General features: G+C 38.2%; 1 protein-coding gene across 1 annotated transcript in view; it reads right to left on the bottom strand.

Annotated features, from left to right (window-relative positions):
* LOC137643132 (carboxypeptidase D-like) overlaps window positions 1-24,000 on the bottom strand; it is a 261,470-nt gene that overhangs the window by 169,736 nt on the left and 67,734 nt on the right. Inside the window, exons 6-9 of the mRNA XM_068375982.1 lie at window positions 22,421-22,634; window positions 10,757-10,916; window positions 10,337-10,442; window positions 5,962-6,084 (exon numbers count right to left, since the gene is read on the bottom strand). Coding sequence (XP_068232083.1) covers window positions 5,962-6,084; window positions 10,337-10,442; window positions 10,757-10,916; window positions 22,421-22,634 — 603 coding nt within the window. The remainder of the gene's footprint in view (window positions 1-5,961; window positions 6,085-10,336; window positions 10,443-10,756; window positions 10,917-22,420; window positions 22,635-24,000) is intronic.

The raw sequence follows: 24,000 nt of genomic DNA, 5'->3' as shown, positions 1-24,000 counted from the left end.
ATCCGCCACTTCTGCTCCTAACCCGGGCCTTTCCGAATCAGCCATGCTTCGCATTGTGTCGGAGATGCAATCTAAGATTGTGTCGGAAATGCAGGCCAAGATGGACACGATGTTCTCTAACATTGGTCAGAGACTTGGGGCATTAGAGCATGGTGCTCCGGAGCGAGTTCAAAGCTCTCTCATCCCGGATGCCTCTAAGCTTCCGCCGTTTACCAAGAATAACCCTTGGCGCATGGCTCTTCATTCCCCATTCTCAGACGGGATGTTAACGTTGGAAGGTCTTGGTACTCGTCCACTAGAGGATTTTGAATTCTTTCCTCCTGGTCTCGCATTTCCATTTCATGGTTATGCCAGGCTTACCGAGGAAGCTCTGGTTCGGCTGGATAAGGTCCCCAAAGAGACCGTCATTTTCCCAAAGGAACAAGCCCAATCTGTTTGGGCTAGGTTTCTGAATGATATAGGTTGCACCAATACCATGTTGACGCCTCATAAAAGTTCTTTCACAATGTTCTTAATGGACAAGAATACCGTGACTCCATGCGTCAATAAGATGGCAGAGCTTGCTTTTCAATATGCTCTAGAGGAGAAGCCCTTGCCTCCCATCCGAGAGGTAGATCCGATCTCCCTCCTTCTTCCTTCAGGTAATGAGTGTTGGGACAATGTCCATACCACCTTTACTTCTGGCAAGCTAACAGCGGACTTTGCGTCAGTAATGTTTAGTGAACGGCTTCCCCGTCTCCCGGAATCCCTTATTAAACAGGAGTATGATTCCCGCCTACGTGTTGGTCGAACTTTGAACTTGGCCACGTCTACGGAGTCGATAGCCTTAACTTATGATACTGAGAGTATCTTTAAGTCTCTCAATAAGGCTACTTTGCAGTCGTTATATTTTGACTTATATGACTTTGCTCTTGCTAAACGTAGGTGCCGCAAACACGTCCTGGCTGAGGCGACTATTAGGCACGAGCCGAATAAACTTATCCGGTCCTCTTGTTGGGGTCCAAATCTTTTCCCTGAGGATCTTGTGGAGGAAGTCTTGGCAGAGGCTACTAGAGTTAATCAGAGCCTTAAAGCCCGTTGGGGTTTGACTCCTAAGCGGAAATATGATCCCGCAAGTTACCAAGCCCGGGGTAGGAAGAAGCTCCGCCCGTATACCTCCACTCAGTTCCGGCAACAGCAGAGTAGCTCGCCCGTTTTCCGGCAGCCTCTTCCTCCATCTCCTGCTGTTCCTGCACAGCCTTCCACCTCTCAGGCTCCTTCCTCGGACGACTACGTCACCGTTCTGCTCCCTAAGAGCCAGCTTCCCGGTGCCTCCACCACCTCTCCAGCCTTTAACCAATCTTATGAGGCTCAAGGCTCTTCCCAGGGTTATAACAGAGGTAGAGGCTACCACCGTGGTTCATACCAGAACAGAGGTAGAGGTAGATTCTTTCGCAAGGGAAAGAACTTCCGAGGCGGACGTGGAGGCAACTCCTCAAGCCAATACTGAGGTGCAGCGGGTAGGGGGGAGGCTTTATGCCTTCCGCAACAAATGGAGGTTCAGTCCCTGGGCTTTCAGTATCATCTCCAAGGGACTGGGGTGGAGTTGGATTCAAGGACCTCCTCCACCGAACAGATTTCATCAGCATTCCACTCCGGACCTAGTCGAATTTGTCCAGGACCTGTTACAAAAGAACGCCATACAAGAAACGAAACACCTGAAGTTTCAGGGTCGGCTGTTCAGTGTCCCGAAGAAGGATTCGGACAAGAGAAGAGTGATTCTAGACCTATCCTTTCTCAACTTGTCCATTCAATGCGACAAGTTTCGAATGCTTACCGTCTCGCAGGTGCGGACCTTACTTCCCCGTGGGGCCGTCACCACCTCTATCGATCTTACAGACGCCTATTATCACGTCCCGATAGCGAGACACTTCCGTCCGTATCTAGGGTTCCGCCTAGGAAACAAAAATTACTCCTTCAAGGTGATGCCTTTCGGGCTCAACATCGCCCCAAGGATCTTCACAAAGTTAGCAGAAGTTGCTGTTCAGGAACTCAGAAATCAAGGGATTCAAGTAGTAGCCTATCTGGACGACTGGCTCATTTGGTCAGACACCTCCCAAAATTGCCTAAAAGCCACTCACATAGTCATCCAATACCTTCAATCTCTAGGCTTCCAGATCAACTTCAAGAAGTCCCGTCTTCTTCCGAAATCAAAGTTCCAATGGCTCGGCCTGCAATGGGATCTTATATCTCACACTCTGTGTCTTCCCAAACCCAAGAGGTTAGAGATTGCAATGAACACCAAACGCTTTCTCAAAGACAAAGTAAGTTCCAGACGACTCCAAGAGAGGATCCTAGGGTCCCTTCAATTTGCTTCAGTGACGGATCTACTTCTGAAAGCAAAATTGAAAGATATCAATCGTGTCTGGCGTTCGAGGGCAAACCGGAAGCTCCGGGACAGGAAAGTCCGCCTTCCTCCCATTCTCCGGGAAAGACTTCTACCTTGGACAAGGGCCAACAATCTGTCAAAGTCAGTTCCCCTTCGATTTCCGCCTCCGAAGTTAATCATTCACACGGACGCATCCCTATCAGGTTGGGGAGGCTATTCTCAGCTCAGGAAAGTTCAAGGTCTTTGGTCTCCCTTATTCCGCCAATTTCACATCAATGTGCTGGAGGCCATGGCAGTTCTTCTAACCCTGAAACGTCTCGCTCCATCCAAGAGACAACACCTTCGTCTGGTTCTCGACAGCGAAGTGGTGGTCCGCTGCCTCAACAGAGGCGGATCAAAATCAGGGCCTCTGAACCATGTTCTAGTAGCCATATTCTCCCTAGCAGCCTCGAACCGTTGGCATCTTTCAGCTGTCCACCTGGCGGGAGTCCGGAACGTAGTTGCAGACGCCTTGTCCCGGACCTCCCCTCTAGAATCGGAATGGTCACTCGATCTAAAGTCATTCCGGTGGAGTCTCTCTCGGGTTCCGGGTCTCCAAGTGGACCTCTTCGCCACGGAGTCCAACCACAAATTGAGAGTATATGTGGCTCCCAATCTAGACCCTCAGGCCTACGCCACAGACGCCATGTCACAGAATTGGGACATCTGGGAAAGGATTTATCTCTTTCCCCCGGTGAATCTTTTACTGAAAGTCCTAGACAAACTGAGATCCTTCAAGGGACGAGTAGCCTTGGTCGCACCCAACTGGCCCAAGAGCAATTGGTACCCTCTCCTGCGAGAGTTGAGACTACATCCTCACCCGATACCCAATCCGGTTCTGTCTCAGATAGTACAAACACGCGTTGTGTACGCTTTCTCAAACATTCAGAGCGCCCTAACTTTATGGACTTCATGAAGTTTGCGGCCATGCATGGTGCCAATATCGATCCTCAAAACACCCTGTTCCTAGAATCAGATAAACGGGATTCCACCATCCGCCAATATGATTCTGCGGTTAAAAAGTTGGCTAAATTTTTGATAGACTCAGACGTACACTGTATGAACTTGAACCTTACAGTCACTTTCTTTAGAACTTTATTAGAATCAGGTCTGGCAGCCAATACTATCACCACTATTAAATCTGCCTTGAAAAAAATCTTCCTAGTGGGTTTTAACATAGACTTAACCGACTCTTTGTTAGCTTCAATTCCGAAAGCCTGTGCCAGACTGAAACCGGTTACTCGTCCTACCCCGGTTACCTGGTTCCTTAATGATGTACTCAAATTGGCTTCTGATACCATTAACAGTTCTTGTGATTACATTCCCCTTCTCAGGAAAACACTTTTCCTGGTGAGTTTGGCTTCCGGGGCAAGAATTTCTGAACTGGCAGCTTTGTCAAGAGACCCGGGTCATATTGAGTTCCTTCCTTCGGGAGAGGTCCTTCTTTCACCTAACAAATTCTTTTTAGCTAAGAACGAAGACCCTCAGAACAGATGGTCATCCTGGAAAATTGTTCCCATCACGCAAGATCCGTCTCTGTGCCCTGTTACTACTCTTAAGTCTTATTTATCCCGGACCTCCTCTAACTCCTCCGGGCCTCTATTCGTTAGAGAACAAGGCGGTACCATTACCATTAAAGGGATCAGGCAACAAATTTTGTATTTTATTAAACAAGCTAGCCCTGACTCTTTTCCTCTTGCACATGATATCAGAGCGGTTGCTACTTCGGTGAACTTTTTTCACCACATGAATTTTACGGATCTTTCCAGGTATACAGGGTGGAAGTCACCGTCAGTGTTCAAGAAACACTATCTTAAACATTTGGAAGCCCTTAAATTTCCTACAGTAGCTGCAGGGAGCGTAGTTACCCCCAGGTAACTCACATGTTAATTCCTTGTCATTTTATCTCTCCCCCTTACCTGCCTCATTTATACCCTATTTGTATTCGTTGGTTTCGCACCTGATTACTATTACTATATTTGCAAATTGTTGACTCCTGAGTATCTGTATATATCATCACTCACGGCATTATTATACCTTACCTTTTTTGTCAATTGTTCTACCAAGTGGATTTATGTTCTTTTTAAGATACCCTTATAGCTGTTTTTGGCACTCATCTCTGATTAAAGTAACTTGTATTTCCTTTATGTTTATGTTTTTTCCTTTATTTTGCAAGTTTGGTGACATTTCTCTTGTATATATTCACTGGCCGGCACAGGTTCAAGCCCAGAAAAGGGATTTTGACGTAGGAAAAATCTATTTCTGGGCGAGGGACCTGTGCCGCCCAGTGAACCCTCCCAGCTCCTCTCCCTTGGAGTCCCCAAACTTTGGGTGCTAAGGAGTTGGGTTCTGAGCGGATGCAGAGTTGGTGGTGCCGAGTGAGGTTGAACGGCTCTCCTCTATTGGGGTCTTTGTCGTGGATGAATCTAAATAGTGCGGGACCTCTGGATTATACGCCCAATTCTATACCGACACCAATAGGTGAGCGAGCTAGTTAACCTAGCACTCCTTTACATTTTTTCTCTGGTATATTTAGCAGTAAATTACCTAAGAATAAGTGCTAATAGGAGCTTATTCACTGGGCGGCACAGGTCCCTCGCCCAGAAATAGATTTTTCCTACGTCAAAATCCCTTTTTTAGTACCGTAACGTACCCACTGGATATCACTCCAGCCTACACACTCGGGGCACGTATCTGCTGACGAACAAACCCTTCCCCTACAGGAGGAGCAAAGGGAGTGAGGGTCCACTTCAGGCTTGGAGAGGAACGCTCCACACGATTTACCGGCCCTAGGCCCCGGACAACGGCGGATTTGCTCCATAATGCACACACGCAAGACACAAGCACGAAGAGAATCAAGGAATACACTGGGTAAGCACACGGGTGGAGGGTGAACACACAGGAACACCCGGGAAAAGTACACAGGAAAACACAAGTTACCACGCGGGGAACACGTGGGACACTTAGAACGCACACAAAGGATCGATAGAGAACGAGGGCGACGTGTTTACACGTCGCGACCAGAGAACTTACTGAAGCTGTTGACCCGGGCGGACATCGACCTATGATAAGCCTACCCTCGGGGCACATTCCTTAATGCCGGGGGTAAGTCTCCTTAGAAAACGGGGTGGGGGGTACGCTACACAAAACTCTGGTCGGTAGAGAGGTTACAGGTAACTCCTAAGAAAGTAGTTCGAGGTAAGTACTCGTGTTGGAACAAACCATAATTCAGTTAATTTTCAAAATAATCTTACTTTTAGATTCTAAGTTTTAATCATACTATTAAAAATTCATATCAGCCAATTTTTTTATAGTTATTTATATATTAGGAACGTACAACTTAGCAACTAATTTTGAAAATATAAAATCTAAAACATAAAGGCATTTACTAACCCTCAGTAATATCCTAATGGAAACCACAGTACAGTATTTGAAATTAAAAGTGGAAAATACTTCAGACTCAGGTTAAATAACTACAATTATGTAACCATTAAAATAATATACAGTAAAGAGCAATCCAACTGCAATAGAGTATTAATGCATCATGATCTTACCATTAATGAATCCTTTATATTCTTGTAGACATAATCTAACAAGGAATTCTTATAGACACCAATCACTTGTCCATGAATTATACCTGTAGGGGCCCCTTTGTTGATTGATGTGCAAGGATTATTCTGAAATGAAACAATACATAATTTATACTTCATAATCCTTAACAGTGAAATTTAAGTAATGAGAAAAGCAGATAAAGTTACATGTTAAGTGACACAAGCTAACACTTTGGACCAAATCAGAACTTTTTTCGCATATACAGAAAATAACTAGACAAAAGATATCTATAACAAGACAACATCTTTTAACAATTTCTCTATTTCAGCATAGAAAAACCTTTATATGACCTTGATGCTTATGAAGGTGCAGTCCCAAATATTAGTTTTCATTTGTTCAAAAAACACTAGACTTCTCAGCTCCTAAGATGTCTTCGTCCCATGGCAGCGTAGTTGTGTACTCTAGGCTATGTAAGTCAAATATCAGTTGAATTAAATGTTATCCTCACTTGGCATCTTCAAAATTCAAAATCGTGGCCAACATAATCTACAATTTTCTTTATTCGATATAACTTTAACAACACAACATAGTGTCATTATTTTTTTTTTTACTTAGGAGGAATTTTTGAGACAAGGTATCCATTTCAGATACTAAATACAGTATACACAAGACTACAATAGCCACCAAAATTAGGAAAATTAGAACAACCTTATACAAATAGATTATCTTTAAACTAAAATCTATTATCTTCATATTTACCTCTTCATGTAAAGCTATTAAGTGGAAGTGCCAACGTGACAACCTCTAAATAAAACATTAAGCAACGAAAACACCAAATAGTTGCTGAGTATGGTGGTCTCTCAGATATTGTCTGATAATTTTACCCATGGAAGAAATGCAAACAATGCTTCAGATTTATGTGGTTGCTGCCACTACGAGGCCTCTATTTTTTGTATCTTGTGACTATAGTGGTTTATTTTGAGAATTTCTTTGTGTTTAGATATCTGTGAGTAATACTCTTAATGATCAACTGTTTTGACTTATTTAGGTACATTATGTCTCTAGCTAATCCATCTCTAAGATGTTGCTTTAAACTCAAGGTACACATTTCACTTGGATTCAGTTGACCTCCTTCTTTGTGTAGCCGAGACACCAAATGTCCTTTACTCCTTCCCTGCCCTTAATTTGTGTTTCGTGATGATGAAAAAACTTGAAGATGTAAAGATGTCTGCAAATCTTGAATTGACTTAATTGGATTAAGATAAGACAGCATAAAGAAATGGAGAAGTTTAAGTCAGACAGACCAATCTGAACACAAGAGTTTTGTTCCAAAATCAAATGTATGTTTATTTCAGATTTCAAAACCCCTATATATTCGGTAGTTGTTAGTCCTGTAATGTCCAAGTTCCCATTTTGGCCCCTTATTCTGGCAAAGTGCTATCCTTCTTGTCTCTGCCTATACAGGGGCGTAGGAGCAGAGTTGGCTATGGGGCTATAACCCAAACCTCATTTCCAAAAATTCACTTTTCTATATTTTACTTCGGGAAAGACTAAAAGATATTAAATGGTATAAATTTGATAACGCACTCTTCAAACAAATTATCATTCAAAAGTAATTACTTGATTTGGTTTTAATTAACATGCATTTCCATGTTAACATAAAGAATTATCTTTCTTACTAGTGTACCTAAGCTGTCTAAAATGATGTATAAATATTTATGGTAGATATACCCAAACACTCACACCCACACACATTCAACCCTTCCCACTCTTCCCTTTTTCTAATTACAACTGATTGATTTGGCAATTTATGGGAGTGTGTGGTTTCTAAGTGTACTTCTTAGAGTAACCCACTCTCACCAGGGTATGGCAATTCCCTTTCATTATGGAGCATGAAAGGAAATACATATATACTGTATATTATATATACTGTATATATATATATATATATATATATATATATATATATATATATATATATATATATACACATAAACATATATATATATACATATATATATATTATATATTATATATATAATATATATATATACATATATATATATATATTATATATTATATATATACATTATATATATATATAGTACACACACACATATATATATATATATATATATATATATATATATATATAATCTTGAAAATAACAAGAGAAAAAATACTATAGGATAGAATACTGTGCCTGAGTGTACCCTCAAGCAAGAAAACTCTATCCCAAAACAGTGGAAGACCATGGTACAGAGGCTATGGCATTACCCAAGACTAGAGAACAATGGTTTGATTTTGGAGTGTCCTTCTCCTAGAAGAGCGACTTGCTATAGCTAAATTGTCTCATTTACCCTTACCCAGAGGAAAGCAGCTACTGAGCAATTGCAATGTAGCAGTTAACCCCTTCAGCAAAGAAGAATTATTCGGTAATCTCAGTGTTGTCAGATGTATGAGGACAGGGGAGTGTGTGGAAAGAATAGGCCAGACTATTCTGCATACGTGTAGGCAAAGGAAAAATTACTCGTAACCTGAGAGAGGGATCCAGTATAGTACTGTTTGGCCAGTAAAAGGACTCAATAACTCTCTATTGGTAGTATCTCCATGGGTGGCTGATGCCCTGGTTAACCTACAACATAGAACTTCATACGTGAAGGATTGGTGGTGTTGGACGGATATATCTTTTTATTTTCATTTTTTTAATTTATTCATTGTGCAGTAGTGCTATTGTTATATTGACTACTGTACAGTACAGTACTGTATAGAAGGTCCCCAACTTACATTCATTCGGAAATAGAAACACAAATCCAACTAAAAATTAGAAAAATAATATAAAGAAATACTGTAATCAAACAATAATATATCATGTAATACAGTAAGAAAAATGACATTTGTATTAACCTCATACTCATTTCATATGAAACCCAACTATTTGTTGACTTTTGTAGCTGGAAATGAAAGGGATTGGATTCAGGTTAGACCTACCTTAGGCCAAAATGTAACAAAATTTGATGTACAAACAGCTTCTTAGAACCTATTGAATTTGTAAGTTGAAGACCTTCTGTATACAAAATATCATACTTTACAGTAGTACATCAATTTAGATATAGGTTAGATCCACAGTGAGTTGGAACGGTGGGAGTCGACTTGCCACAAATAGCAAACACTTAGGAGGTTACCTTAGTGCTAAATTAGATAGAGGCTACTGTAGTGATAGTACTGTACATATATTACAGTAGTATACACTACCGTATCAGCGAGTGTTATCAGATAGGAACAACAGTGTTTTGTTGTTACACACAAGTGGCGATGACTCGTGTCATGTATACCGTAGTCTTACCGTGTACTGAACATGCAGTACATGTGTGTAGATTTACAGTTACTAAAATGTGTTCAAACACTGACACTATAATGTACTCATACTGTGATAGAAACCAAGTAAAAATAATCTCAAGTAGTACAATGGGTTACTTAAGAGTTAGTCGACCGTGCGCAGGCAATGGGCATTGAGTTGGTAGGTCATCAGTTGACTCACCCTGGGACAGCAAATATTCACGGATTCTCATTTTTCGTGCTTGTCCGTTACCTAACACCCCGCGAATATCAAGAGCTGACTATGCTAATGATACTCTTTGTTTTTTCACCTTAATAAACTACAGTAGTTGGGTCAAAGACATGGGGGAAAAAGAGGTGTGTGGATCATAATTTGGTCTTAAAATAAGGAAATCAAATAACACGCAATTTATACATGATAAAATCAGGTTCTTGTGAGGGGAGGGATAGAATTTGAGTCACACATATGCCAGATCGGAAGAGCAGGCCTATAAACGTAATTTTTTTCCCCTTCTATAACTGTTTCAAGCAAATTAAATTGTGTTCCTTCTATGTCTAGTGTGTCTGTCAATTGTTTGTGGTCACTTGGGTGATAAAATATGTTTGAATAAGGTTTTATGATAATTTTAAAGGGTCAACTTATACAACAACACTTTTGATTATACGGTAAAAGCAGAATCCTAAGTGTGCTGGTTGAAGGGACTTCTATTGTACTTTGTTATCAATTCCATGCTGAAAACATATCCTTATTTTCAAGGAAGAAAGCTTTGAATATGTGTAGAAGCACACTTGAATAAAGATGTGTAATAGCTTCTCCTTTTTATTAAACAAATGAGTTGGAAATGAAGATATTTTCATATTGAATTGAAATAATACATGGTATGCAGATACCAAATGAATTTATAACTAACAGATGAAATGGCATACTTAATGATCAATAAGAAATTTAATAGAATAATATCCATTAAAAGCCACCTACACTTAACTGAATTTTAACCCCTAATCACAAGATAAAAGGACTTTGAAATCTATACATACATTCATCATTGAAGGGTGAGTGCGCGCATATGCTTCGGTGAGGACTTGGAAACGAGCTTCATCAGATGTGGTAGGGGGAACAGCAACTGGATTATCCCATGGATATCTATAAAAATACAATAACATATCAAAACCTTCAGACAATTATGAATTGAAGCATCATGGCTATAAAGGCAGTAATTATTGGGAAAGCACCACAGGGGTTACTGCCTACATTGTGCCTTGCGGTGCCTTTTGGACATTACCAAGTTTCCTAAAATGGACCTTCATTTTCCATTACATTGCTTTGTCTTTATCTTTCAATCAGGTCTTACTGTTTCCAAGTTAACTGTAAAAAAAAAATATTATAGAGTCAAATTTTAGGTCACAGACTTGCATAAGATCTAATATTGTAAATAAATATTTATAAGAATTATTTACCTCATGAACACTCCACCAGATTCTAAGGAAAGTGAAACATGTGGTTGGATCTGGTCCAATAATTTAACTGTTGCCTCTGCAAATGGATCACTTATCTCAGCTGCAAATGATCCTCCAACTTCACTTTCCATTTCCTTGACATTACTATATCCACAGATACCTACAAAAGAGAATAAATGGAGATTAAGTACAAAGAATAGATACAAAATATCAAAATTACAATATAGTTATTAAAACTTACATATATTAACCATGTACAACATATACAAGACTACTAAAGTAATCCATTTGACCAGTGATGAGCTATTGGCTGAGCTTATAAGTGAATGGAACAAACTGCCAATAGAAACCTAATGCAAGTGATTGAGTTTAGTTGAAACTTTGTTCATCACAAGATTTAAGGGACTCATTTTGATATGCTATGCCATCCACCTATGTAATATAATATAGCTTAGGAGCATTTACTTAGGAAGTGGAGGGACTTCAGGATTCAGACTACCCACTCAGTCTTCTGCCTCACAATCTAGCTGTCTTATAAAGCAACTAGGATTGTGCCATTGCCCTAGTTTAGCAGCAGAAGGGTTTAAAGTAATAACAGAATTAGTCTGTGAGAGGCTTTCAAATTGTTACTAAGTAGTAAACTTTCAGATCCCTTACTGAAAGAAAGACCTTTAAAATTAGACTTAATTTAGGGCATTAGGTTAGGTTTGGCAATGTGGCAGGTAGGACTAGAGTTACTGCTTTAAAGACATGATTCAAATGAGTTCGGCACTTAAGTAAAGGAAGCTAGTGACGTCAAGAGCTTATGAAGTTCATCGCTAACGAAAGTTGGCTGATTATGTATAATCTAAAGGTGGAGATGTGCCATTATTGTCACCATCCCCGCTATAATCAATTAGCCTAAGCTTTCCTGCCTCTTTCCCCCTGAACTAACAGCATGCTTTCTTTTGCGCTTTGAACAGGTAACTTGATTGGTAACTATTGGAACATACTTTTCCATGAGAGGTACCGTCATGGAAACACAATTCACAAGTTATTTAAATCATAGTACTGCTTCTGACACAATATACAAAGGATATGCGCACCATGATCTCCCAATAAAAAATTTCCTTGCACACTCCACGTAATAATTGCTAAAAAATAAGGAAAAGATATCTTAATATGCAGTAATATGTAAGTAATCTGAAGAGGTCTGATCACAACCAACAAAACTGGAAAACTGAAGATGACAAAGAAACATAGCACGTCAGTTAGCACTCATCGCTAAAATGCTACTTTCTTTACCAAGAGCATGTGTTTATTTTATTGAAGGTAAAGAAAACATGTTGGCCAGCCAATTCAAAAGATGGTAATCAAGCACAGAGTAACCAGGTAGCCTTGGCCAAAGTACCATTACTGATTCTTGGTGATGTGTCCTTCCATGTCCAATGTATATCAGCATAAAAGAAGCTGTGACAAATTTAATAGAACCTGAATCTGTAGATCTACCTAAAACTCACTATGCCTACACTTTGAATGTTGATAAACTGGCACTTTAGCTAGGAAAAAAGTATTTCATAGGTAATTACTTGTCACATTGGATTCCCTGTTCTAGCCTTTCACAGGAATGTTCTTGGAGATCACACACCACACTAACCACTTCGCCACGATAACGCCAGCTGAACATTAAAATATGCCAGATACAATACACTTTGACGTACCAGATACGTTACTTACGAATATAAACCTTGGCAAAGTTAAAATTATTTCTATATCTTACAATAGAGTACAGTGAACCCTCGTTTATCGCGGTAGATAGGTTCCAGTCGCGGCCGCGATAGGTGAAAATCCGCGAAGTAGTGACACCATATTTACCTATTTATTCAACATGTATATTCAGACTTTTAAAACCTTCCCTTGTACGTAGTTCTGTTAACAAACTACCCTTTAATGTACAGAACACTTAATGCATGTACTACAGTACCCTAAACTAAAACAGGCACAAATATTAAAAGTGATTTTATATCATGCATTTCCTAAACACGCTAAAAAGCACGATAAAAAATGGCAGCCAATGTTTTGTTTACATTTATCTCTGATCATAATGAAGAAACAAACTGGAGGTAGAGCTTTGCTTATTACCCAGACATATTTCCCATACTTTTCCCTTAGAACTACATCACATCTTCCTACTTTAGATATATATATATATATATATATATATATATATATATATATATATATATATATATATATATATATATATATATGTGTGTGTGTTGGTGTATATATATATATATATATATTTATATGTATACACATATACATACCTACATATATACATAAATACATGCATACATATATATATATATATATATATATATATATATATATATATATATATATTACTGTATATATATGGGTTATGGAAAAAATCCGCGAAGTGGTGAATCCGCGATGGTCGAACCGCGAAGTAGCGAGGGTTCACTGTACAACACAAGGTAGTATATCATACAATGATTCACTAAAAAAGCTCATCCCCTCTTCTTACTATTATTATTTTTATTACTAGCTAACCTTCAACCCAAGTTGGAACGATGCTATAAGCCAAGGGACTCAAACAGGGAGAAATAGCCCAATGAGGTAATGAGACAAGAAAATACACTATGAGAGAATTAATGAATAATTAAAATAGAATATTTTAAGAACAGTAGCAACACGCACGGCCTCCCACCCACGACACCAGAAATGAAAGTTGTTGAAAGCTGATTTTAGTCGAATTCCATTAAAAACTTATATTTAAAATCATAAAATCACAACGGATTATCTCCATACTATATATAATTACCTGAAAATGTTTAAATTCATATAAATCTTTCCCTTATATATTTTTTTTTTTAATTTCCAAATTCCTATATTTCACAGATATTAGGAAATTTCCTCAATATTGGTAACGCTAATCACAATTGTAACCCTAGTAGCAATAAACACAATGACAGACAAAAGTTTATCTTTTCTTACATCATTCCTTGACTTCTCAACTATCATATTATATACATACATACATACATACATACATATATATATATATATATATATATATACTGTACAGTATATATATATATATATATATATATATATATATATATATATATATATATACAGTATATATATATATATATATATATATATATATATATATATATATATATATATATATATATATATATATATATATATATATATATATATATATATATATAAAGCAAAGTATTTGTCTGCCCCTCTTCCTGGCTATATCCTTGAACTGACTGAGTTCTATTTATTCTCCAAATGACCGAACAACAACCGTTGTTCATCTTCTGCCGAGTCATGCAGTTTCACGTTAAGGATTTCTGTAGATTTATGTAATTCGAAACTAAAGAATGATAGAGTCTATGTATGCCGGAAAGAGAAAAATTATTTCAGGGCATTGTATTATATCATAAAAGCAAAGCCTGTCGTCGCTGGAAATCGCCAAAAATTCTGTCATCAACAGAAATCTGCATCAAGCTCGTCATCTACCACTTCTGATATTGTAATGTGAGTTCCTTCTTTTTAATTGTAATTTCATTAATAATACATTTAAAAAAAATAACTTGTTGATTTCATTCATTCAAAACTAAAAATGTTTTATCTATTCTGTGGAATTGATTGTAATTTCATACATACATACATATACCAAAGGCACTTCCCCCAATTTTGGGGGTAGCCGACATCAACAAATGAAACAAAACAAAAAAAGGGGACCTCTACTCTCTACGTTCCTCCAGCCTAACAAGGGACTCAACCGAGTTCAGCTGGTACTGCTAGGGTGCCACAGCCCAACCTCCCACATTATCCACCACAGATGAAGCTTCATAATGCTGAATCCCCTACTGCTGCTACCTCCGCGGTCATCTAAGGCACCGGAGGAAGCAGCAGGGCCTACCGGAACAGCGTCACAATCGCTCGCCATTCATTCCTATTTCTAGCATGCTCTCTTGCCTCTCTCACATCTATACTCCTATCACCCAGAGCTTCCTTTACTCCATCCATCCACCCAAACCTTGGCCTTCCTCTCGTACTTCTCCCATCAACTCTTGCATTCATCACCTTCTTTAGCACACAGCCATTTTCCATTCTCTCAACATGGCCAAACCACCTCAACACATTCATATCCACTCTAGCTGCTAACTCATTTCTTACACCCGTTCTCACTCTCACCACTTCGTTCCTAACCCTATCTACTCGAGATACACCAGCCATACTCCTTAGAGAAAGAGTAATTTCATAATAAATTAAAAAAAAAAATTTGATTTTATTTATTCAAAAGAGAATATTTCATCTATGATATTGAATATTTTGAAATAATTCTCTCTCTCTCTCTCTCTCTCTCTCTCTCTCTCTCTCTCTCTTTCTTAAAGGCTCCTAAGCTCTTTCACTGTAAAGGGCGTTATAATCCTTTAATTGTTAAAATAAAGTAATCAAACTTAGTTTCTAAATTTTTACTGAAATAAAAATGTTTTAACATTCTTCATATCTTCATTTATGAGAAAATAATTTGAATAAATGAAATGACTGTATTTTAAACAAATACATAAAATGCCAAATTAACCAGTGAAACATTTGCATAAATCTTATTTTAATTTTTCATTTACCGCTGCAGCGCACGGGTGCCCTTGCTAGTATATGTATATGTATATGGATATATATATATATATATATATATATTATATATGTGTGTGTGTGTATGTATATGAGTATATATATATTTATATATATATATATATATATATATGCATATATATTGGTATTGTCCGTAATTTTCACAAGTAAATGTTAGCTTACTGAAATCATTTCCATTTATTATCATTCTATGCAGCATTTGTCATGTAACTCGGTAACATTGAACTGGATATTTCCTATTTCCAAGCCCGTGAAATACCAAAATCAATCAATATCTCTCTCTCTCTCTCTCTCTCTCCTCTCTCTCTCTCTCTCTCTCTCTCTCTCTCTCTCTCTCTCTCTCTCTCTCTCTCTCTCTCTCTCTCTCTCGAGAAAAGCACCTAGTATGGATGGTGGGGGCAGGGATGGTATGGATGGTGTGGGGGCAGAGATGGTATGGATGGTGTGGGGGCAGAGACATTAAGGGAAGGGAGGGGGTGACTGTATGTGAATGGTTGATGAGATTGTTTAATATCTGTTTCATTTTGCCAATGGTACCAGTGAACTGGGCATGTGCATGTATTGATCCGTTATACAAAGATAAGGGAAATATGCATCTGTGTTGTAATTCTAGTGGTATTAAGTTTGTTGATTGTGGTTGGAAAAGTGTATGGTAAAGTGTTAATTAATAGGATTAAAGATAAAACAAAGGATGCAATCTTATAAGTGAAAGGTGGTTTTAAGAGAGGTAGGGGATGTATGGATCAGATTTTTACAGTTAGGCAAATATGCAAGAAAAAATACTGTATAGCAAAAGGTAAGGAGGTGTACATTGCATTTATGGATCTTGAGAACGCTTATGATAGAGTTGATAGGGAAGCGACGTGGAATTAGATGAGGTTATATGGAATTAGTGGAAGGTTGATGCAAGAAGAGAAGTTTATACACAGGTAGTAAAACGTGTGTTGGGATAGCAAATGAAGTGAGTGGTTTCCAAAGATAGTGGGGATGCGATAGGGACGTGTGTTGTTCCTAGGGTTGTTCAACTTGTTTAGAGATGGAGTTGTAAGAAAGGTGAATGCTCGAGTGTTTGATGAGAGTGGTCATGAGTGGGAGGGGAATCAATTGTTGTTTGCAGATGATACTGTATTGGTTGCAGACTTGGAGGAGAAGCTGGGTGGATTAGTGACAGAGTTTGGAAGGGTGAGTGACAGAAGGAAGATGAGTTAATATAGATAAGAGTAAGGTTATGGGATGCACGAGAGGGGGTAGTGGTGCTAGATTGAATGCCATGTTGAATGGAGAGTTACTCGAGGAAGTAGATCAGTTTAGTACAGTACTTTGGGTCCGTTTTTAAATTATATAACTGGGGAACTAAACAACTATTAGGTGTTCGGAAGTCAACATGTAATGATCTGTGTTATTTGGAAGTAGGAATGCCAACACTAAAAGCTGTTGTAAGAGATAAACAAAGGAAGTTTTTTCAAAAATATGTGGAGATAGGAACGGGATGGTAGACGACCCATGGGTACATGGAATGAAACTTACTTTAGAGTACAATACACCTACTGGTAGATATGTGTCAAACTTGATTTCAATAGATAAAGATGTGATTAAAAAAGATTTTCAAAACTTAAAATAGGCTGTAATAGAATCTAATTTATCTCGTAGAGAAACATATAGATTATTGAATCCTCAATTTACTGTACACGATGTATATACAAAAAGGATTAATGTTAATGATATATATAGAACTTCTCTTATTAGATTAAGGTTAAGCTCTCATAACCTTACTATTGAAACAGGTAAATGGAACAGAAGAGGTCGAGGTCGCCTCCCAGTAGAGGAGAGACTATGCCCTTGGTGGGAGGTACAAACGGAGCTGTATGTGGTGGAATCATGCCCTATTAGATATAAGATATGAACTAATTATAATATAAATTAATTTAATCAGATCCTTGTCAAAAATGTACACACCACTGTGAAAATTGCCCACTCAATCTTGAACTGTTACCCATAGATATATTTTCTTTGGTTTAATATTAATTTCTAATTTTATGTAAAGTGATTTATAGGAAATATGCTTAATGATTTTAATTGTGATATATGCTAAGGAACCAAATAAATCCTGTAATTTCATGGACTACATTGTGTATAAAATAATGTAAATATCCCGATTGTATAATAGATTCAAGTTAATATGCAATTATATTTATTGTAATTTTTATTGTAGAATTTGTGGTCAATAAAAATCTATCTATCTATCTATCTATGTCAGAGAGTGAATGAAAGATGTAAAGTGTTGTGGCAATGAAGGGAGTGGTAAAGAATAGGGGGTTAGGAATGAATATAGTTTGTATGAGAAAGTGATTGTACCAACTGTGATATATGGATCAAAGTTGTGGGGGATGAATGCGACGGGGGAGACAAAAAAGGAATGTGTACGAGATGAAATGTCTGAGGAGTATAGCTGGTATATATAAATTAGATATTGTTGGCTACAAGTAGTGAGGGTGAGAACGGGTGTAAGAAATTAAATAGCAGCTTAAGTAGATATAAATGTGCTGAGGTGGTTTGGTCATGTAGAGAGAATGAAAAATGGCTGTCTGCTGAAGAAGGAGATGAATGCAAGAGTACATGGGAGAAGTATAAGAGGAAGGTCAAGGTTTGGGTGGAAGGAAGGTCAAGGTTTGGGTGGATGGATGGAGTGAACTAAGCTCTGGGTGATAGGAAAGAGAGCACCATAAATAAGAATGAATGGCGAGCAATTGTGACAGTTACGATAGGCCCTGCCGCTTCCTCCAGTCGCCTTGGTGACCTCTGAGGTGGCAGCAGTAGGGTATTTAGCATATGAAACTTCAATGGGGTGGCTAACGGGGAAGGGTGGGCTGTTGCACTCTAGCAGTATCAACCAAACTCGGCTGAATCCCTCGTCAGGCCAGGAAAAATAAAGTGAAAAATCCCTTTTTGTTCTTTCTTTTTTTGATGTTGGCTACCACCACAAAATTGGGGGAAGTGCCATTGCAGATAGAGAGAATTATCACTTTACAATGAACAGAAAATTTTTTTCAGTTCAGAGTAAAATGCAATAGAAAATAAAACATACCTTCTCTTATCAAAACAACAGGATCTTTCTACTGCATATAAAATCTTTTCTTCCTTAGAAAAGAAGTTTTGACAAAGGAAAACCTTATTTTTTGTGCTGTGCGGTCTCCAGGGACTTTCCTGTTTAAGGATGGAACAGGGAATCCAATATGACCAGATTACCAAAGAAATATTATTCTTCTGCTCTAGGGGCAGTGTATCAACAAGCAGAGCACGGACTCAGAAAATATAACGGAGACCTTGCAAATTCAGGCGCATTAGAACTTACCACAGCACCCACAAATCTTCATGTTGTCTGCCACATGTGATGTCACACACTACGTGTTAGAAAAGAACCATCATCCCAGTTCAGCCTTGCACCTATTTCATCAAGAGGCCCCAACCACTATTCTTTCCCAGTCATCTTCACCGAGTGCATCATGTCATGCAGCTGTTATCATGCATTAATCAAGCATTATTAAATTAGGTACCCATGTTTAGTTTTATCCTTCTTTTGAGTAGGATATTCATAGTAATGGGTAATCATTCTTATGGCGTTGATATTCAGTTAAGAGGGCCCTTTGTCACTCATCCCCTGATTCCTGCTCATCTTAATGGGGATTTAGTTATCAGCAGCCTATTTCAACATTATAATTACTGTTTTGTACATGAGGGCTTGTTTGCTGACACCATTCTGCTGTGATGACCTGAGTGCATTTGTTGGTCCCTCTTCTCTGCTGTTATCGTTTATCATCTTATGGTTTAATTTATCGGGCATGAGATTAGGATACATCCCAACTTTTAAATGTCCTAAAGAATATTTCATCTGGGGTTACTTAATGAGGATGGTTGTGTCCATCCCCCTACTTAGAGTGTACAGTACCATGTGCTAAGTCTGACAAGTAGTTAGACCTGGTGTTGTATCCTTCCAATATCATAGGATATGGGTTCTGGGAAGAGATGCCAGAGTTCAGTACACTACATTGTATGATTTCTTTTTTTCTATTTCAAACTATTCTTTCACTTGCTTCAGTCAAGTGATATGGCTAATCGATATCAGTGTTCATCTAGTAATTAAAATATATCTGAAAAAGGAGAAATTCTATAGCTTAACAGTAATTCCATACGTAACACTTATTTTCTATGAACACCTTTTTCCATATTTTTCTAAATGTTGATGTGCCTGGTAGAAAAAGTTACAGCAAATAGCAAAAAGTATTTTCTGATATTGATTACCATAAAATTATGTATCATATGGCACCACTACCAATCTTTGTAAGGCTTTTCATTTTTTTTGCACCCTCTTAGGGACTTTTCTGTATGTGAAAATATTCAATAATTTATTGTTGACTTATAGTTATGAAGTTATAACTAACAAATTTAGCTAAAATATATTGGCTACTCCTTTTAAATTATACAGTAATGGACAAAATAGGATAAAAATATAAATGCTTTTTATAAGCACACCTTTCACAAACAGTATCTAAATAAACAATAAAAAAAAGTTTTATATGGGAGAACAATGTGAATCCTAGAGCATGAAATATAGCACTGAATTCCTTTATTATCATTATTATTATTATTATTATTATTATTATTATTATTATTATTGTTAGCCAAGCTATAACCCTATTTGGAAAAGAAAGATGCTAGAAGCTCACATGCTCAACAGGGAATATCGCCCAGTGAGAAAAGTAAACAAAGATGTAAATAAACTACAAGAGAAGTAATGAAGAATTAAAATAAAACATTTTAGGAATAGTAAAAAAAATTGAAATAGATCTTTCATAACTATAAAAAAAACTTCTAAAAAACAAGAAGAGAAATAAGACATCAGTGTGCCCAAATATACCCTTAAGCAAGAGAACTCTACCCCAAGGCAGTGGAAGACCATGGTACAGGGGCTATCGCACTACCCAAGACTACAGAACAATGGAATTGATTTTGGAATGTCCTCCAAAACGAGCTACTTACCATAGCTAAAGAGCCTCATCTACCCTTACCAGGAGGAGAGTAACCACTGAACATTTACAGAGAAGTGGTTAATCTCTTGAGTAAAGGAGAATTGTTTGGCAATCTTAGTGTTGTCCGGTGTATGAGGACAGGGGAGAATGTGGAAAGGATATGCCAGACTATTCGGTGGATATGTAAGCAAAGGAAAAAGGAGCTGTAACCAGAGAGAGGGATCCAATGTAGTACCGTCTGGCCAGTCATCAAAAAGACCCAATAAGTCTCTAGTGATAGTATCTCTAAGGGTGGCTGGTGCCCTGGCCAACCTACCATATTAGGTCTAATATATCTACTTTCAAATTTTAAAATTGCCAAAATATTAAAGATAAAAAATTGATTTTATCCACCTGCTGGCCCATTGTACATCGATGCAGTGTTCTGCCCTCCTGTAATGTCCATTTTTGTTTAGATTGTTCCAATTACAGATGTAAGAAATGAAGCCTAACTGCATCTCAGTAGGATGTTAAAAACCCACTAACCCTAGATGGGGTAATGAGTATTGTTGGGTACATGGTGAATGTTCTGCTAATTGGGGCAGGGCTTGGGTCCCTGATAGGTGGTACATTTGTTTGGAGTGTGTTAGTGCTGCTCAGAATATGGATCCTGAGGCAGAACATCCTTCTTTTTATGTGAAAGTATTTTCTAAAAATGTGGGTTCTTCTGATATTAATATCTCAAATTTAACAGTTAAGAGATTTTGGAAATGGGGCCTTAGTGGACCAGACCCCTTTCCAGGCTGTTGACTTTGGATATGAGAATGTCCTAGACCAGACAAAGGAGGAGCTCAAGACATGTATAGAGATACATCCCAGTGGGGAGAGCTTGAAGATCATGCCTCTGCCTAGGCTTGATCCAGGTCAGTGTTCCACTAGGCAGGGTACCAGTCCTCTTGGACTGGGCATGCCTGCATCCCTGGTAGATGCCTCTCTGATGGCTAAAACAGTAGAAGCTTCCATCTGATCCCGTTATAGTTAGCCCACTTCTGGTGCAGTTCAGCCAGGTAAAGACGACCTGTCTTCAGACTTGCACACTCCTGCCTAGAGATCTGGCTGTGGCTGGGCCTTCAGGTTTTCAGCTTCCAAGAAAGGCTCCTGTGGGAATTCTTTCTTCTAGTCCATCAGATTTGGCTGTTGCTGGTCCTCTGGGTGACGAGCTCCCAAGAGATTCTCTAGCAGGATCACTTTCTTCCATTCCTCCAGATTTGGCAGCTGATGGTCCTTAGGGTTCCCAGCTTCCAAGAAAGGGTACTGGAAGAATTTTCCCTTCTGTCCCCAATGTTCAAAGCTAGGTAGTCTAGTAGATTCTTCTACCATAAAAATAGATGGAAACTTAGAAGGTAATCCTTGGCACCCTGTGATAGGTGTGCATTCTGAAGAGTCTAGTGCGTGTTTAGACCAATTCCTTAGCAGGGAGACCCTAAACCTCCAAAGGAAGGAAGGAATTGCTGCAAGTGGCGACGGAAGTGACTTCTCTCGGAGGTGGGCGTCATTGCTTTGCTAAGGGAAGCAACGGAGTTTAAACAAAAGGGAAGTTCAGGGTCTCAATCTGAAAAAAGAAAGGAATTTTTAATCGTAACTGGTTAAAAAGGTTTTGATGGGAAGGTAAGACTAATTCCTCTACGGAGCTGAAATAAACAGTGACGGCTGTTTACTGGTGCTGGTGTGAGTGGGGTCCTGATCTAACCCCGTTAACTAGCGGAGGGTAGTTTCCCCTTGCACAAGTTTTAACCACTAGTTTCAGCTATTGCCGAAATAACACTCCTATGTAAAGAGCATGAAGTTTGTATATAGTGCTGGAACAAACATGATCAAATGAAAGGTAAAAAAATTTGGCAATGCTATTTTTCACACATAATTTTCCGATAAATTCATCCCCAAAAAGGTAAAATTAAATGTGAATTCTTACCAGATTCAGCAGTCACGAAACCTTCAGTGTCGACAGCAGGCACCAAAATTATCTGTGTTTCATTCAACAGCTTTTGGATATCTTCATCCTTACGAGCCCATCCTTCTCCCAAATGCCTTGCCAAACGAATCACCAATTCTCTTCCGACAGGCTGGGAGCCATACAAACCCCCGAATATTACGACACGAACTCGATTGTCTGGTCCATGCACTGGCTGCAAAAATAAATTTTAACTGAATTCTAAAGAATTTCTCCTCATTAGAATCTTAGGTTTTCTATACACTGCTTACTTTTTTTCCATACTCATAAGCACTTTGCATTTTAAATAATTATAACCAAATGACTTTATTCCAATTCCTGATTTGCTGATTTCAAGTTTCTCAAACTTTCTCCCCATATATCAATATGTTTCTATGCTTGGGATCTCATTTCTTTAATCTAGCCTTTGAACCGCCTCTCTGGCACTTCCACATTCAAAATACAATTTTCCCAGTTCCCTTAGGACACAAATTTTGAAATTCTATGGTCACACCATTTTAAAACCAGTTACCAAAGTACACTTGTTTCTAATTTGTTTAGTAATGTATGCCTTATGTTAAAGATGTATCCATGCTCTCCCTACTCTCATCTCAACAATTTAATGCAATGCTACAATCAGCTTTTTATTCAAAATAATTTTATCTTAAGTCTAAAAATATAAAAAATACATTATGCACAATGTACATGTCATTTTAAGATATGTGGTACAGCAATGGGTAGAATATAGAAATCCACTTTTGATGGCATTTGTGGACTATGAAAAAGCCTTTGATAGTGTGCACTGCCCAATTTTTTTGGAGAGTCCTGCGTTGTTATGGAGTTCCTCTTAAAAATTTAAATTTGATTAAGCCTGTTCATGATCATAGTAAGTGCAAAGTTAATGTTAGTGGAGTCCTATAAAATGAATTTCCTGTGAACAGTGGAGTACTCCAAGGGAATGCGTTGTCACCTATGTTGTTTATCCTCCTCATGGATTTAGTAATGCGTAGAACAGTCAGAGATGGTGAAGGATTGGACTGGATTGGTAATAAGAAATTGGCAGACCTAGAGTATGCTGATGATGCTGTCCTTATTAGCAAAACACCAAAGGATGATCAAAGCTTGCCTTGCTTACAAGAATGCATGAAATATCACATGAGGTTGGGCTAAAGGTAAATAGAAGAAAGACAAGTGATGAGAACAGAATATGCAATGGAAGATGAAATATCATTGCAATGAGAAAGGATTAATGACGTGGAATCTTTTAAACATTTAGGAACTATGATATCTAATATGGGATCTTTAGAATTTGAGTTATATGGAAGATTGAAAAAAACAAATCAGACAATGGCTAGTTTGAATAAAATCTGGAAATCAAATCGCCTAAAATTACATATAAAAATCAGGCTATATATCAGATTAGTGAGATCAGTCTTACTGTGCGGACATGAGTCTTGGTATTACAATGAAACAATATTATACAGATTTTGTAGATTTGAAAAAAAAAAACCCTCATAAGAATATTGGGAGTTAAATGGCAGAACAGGATTAGAAATGAAACT

The sequence above is a fragment of the Palaemon carinicauda genome, chromosome 6 (genome assembly GCF_036898095.1).
Source record: "Palaemon carinicauda isolate YSFRI2023 chromosome 6, ASM3689809v2, whole genome shotgun sequence".
NCBI classification, from domain to species: Eukaryota; Metazoa; Arthropoda; class Malacostraca; order Decapoda; family Palaemonidae; genus Palaemon; species Palaemon carinicauda.
This window is presented reverse-complemented; position numbering and strand designations above follow the sequence as displayed.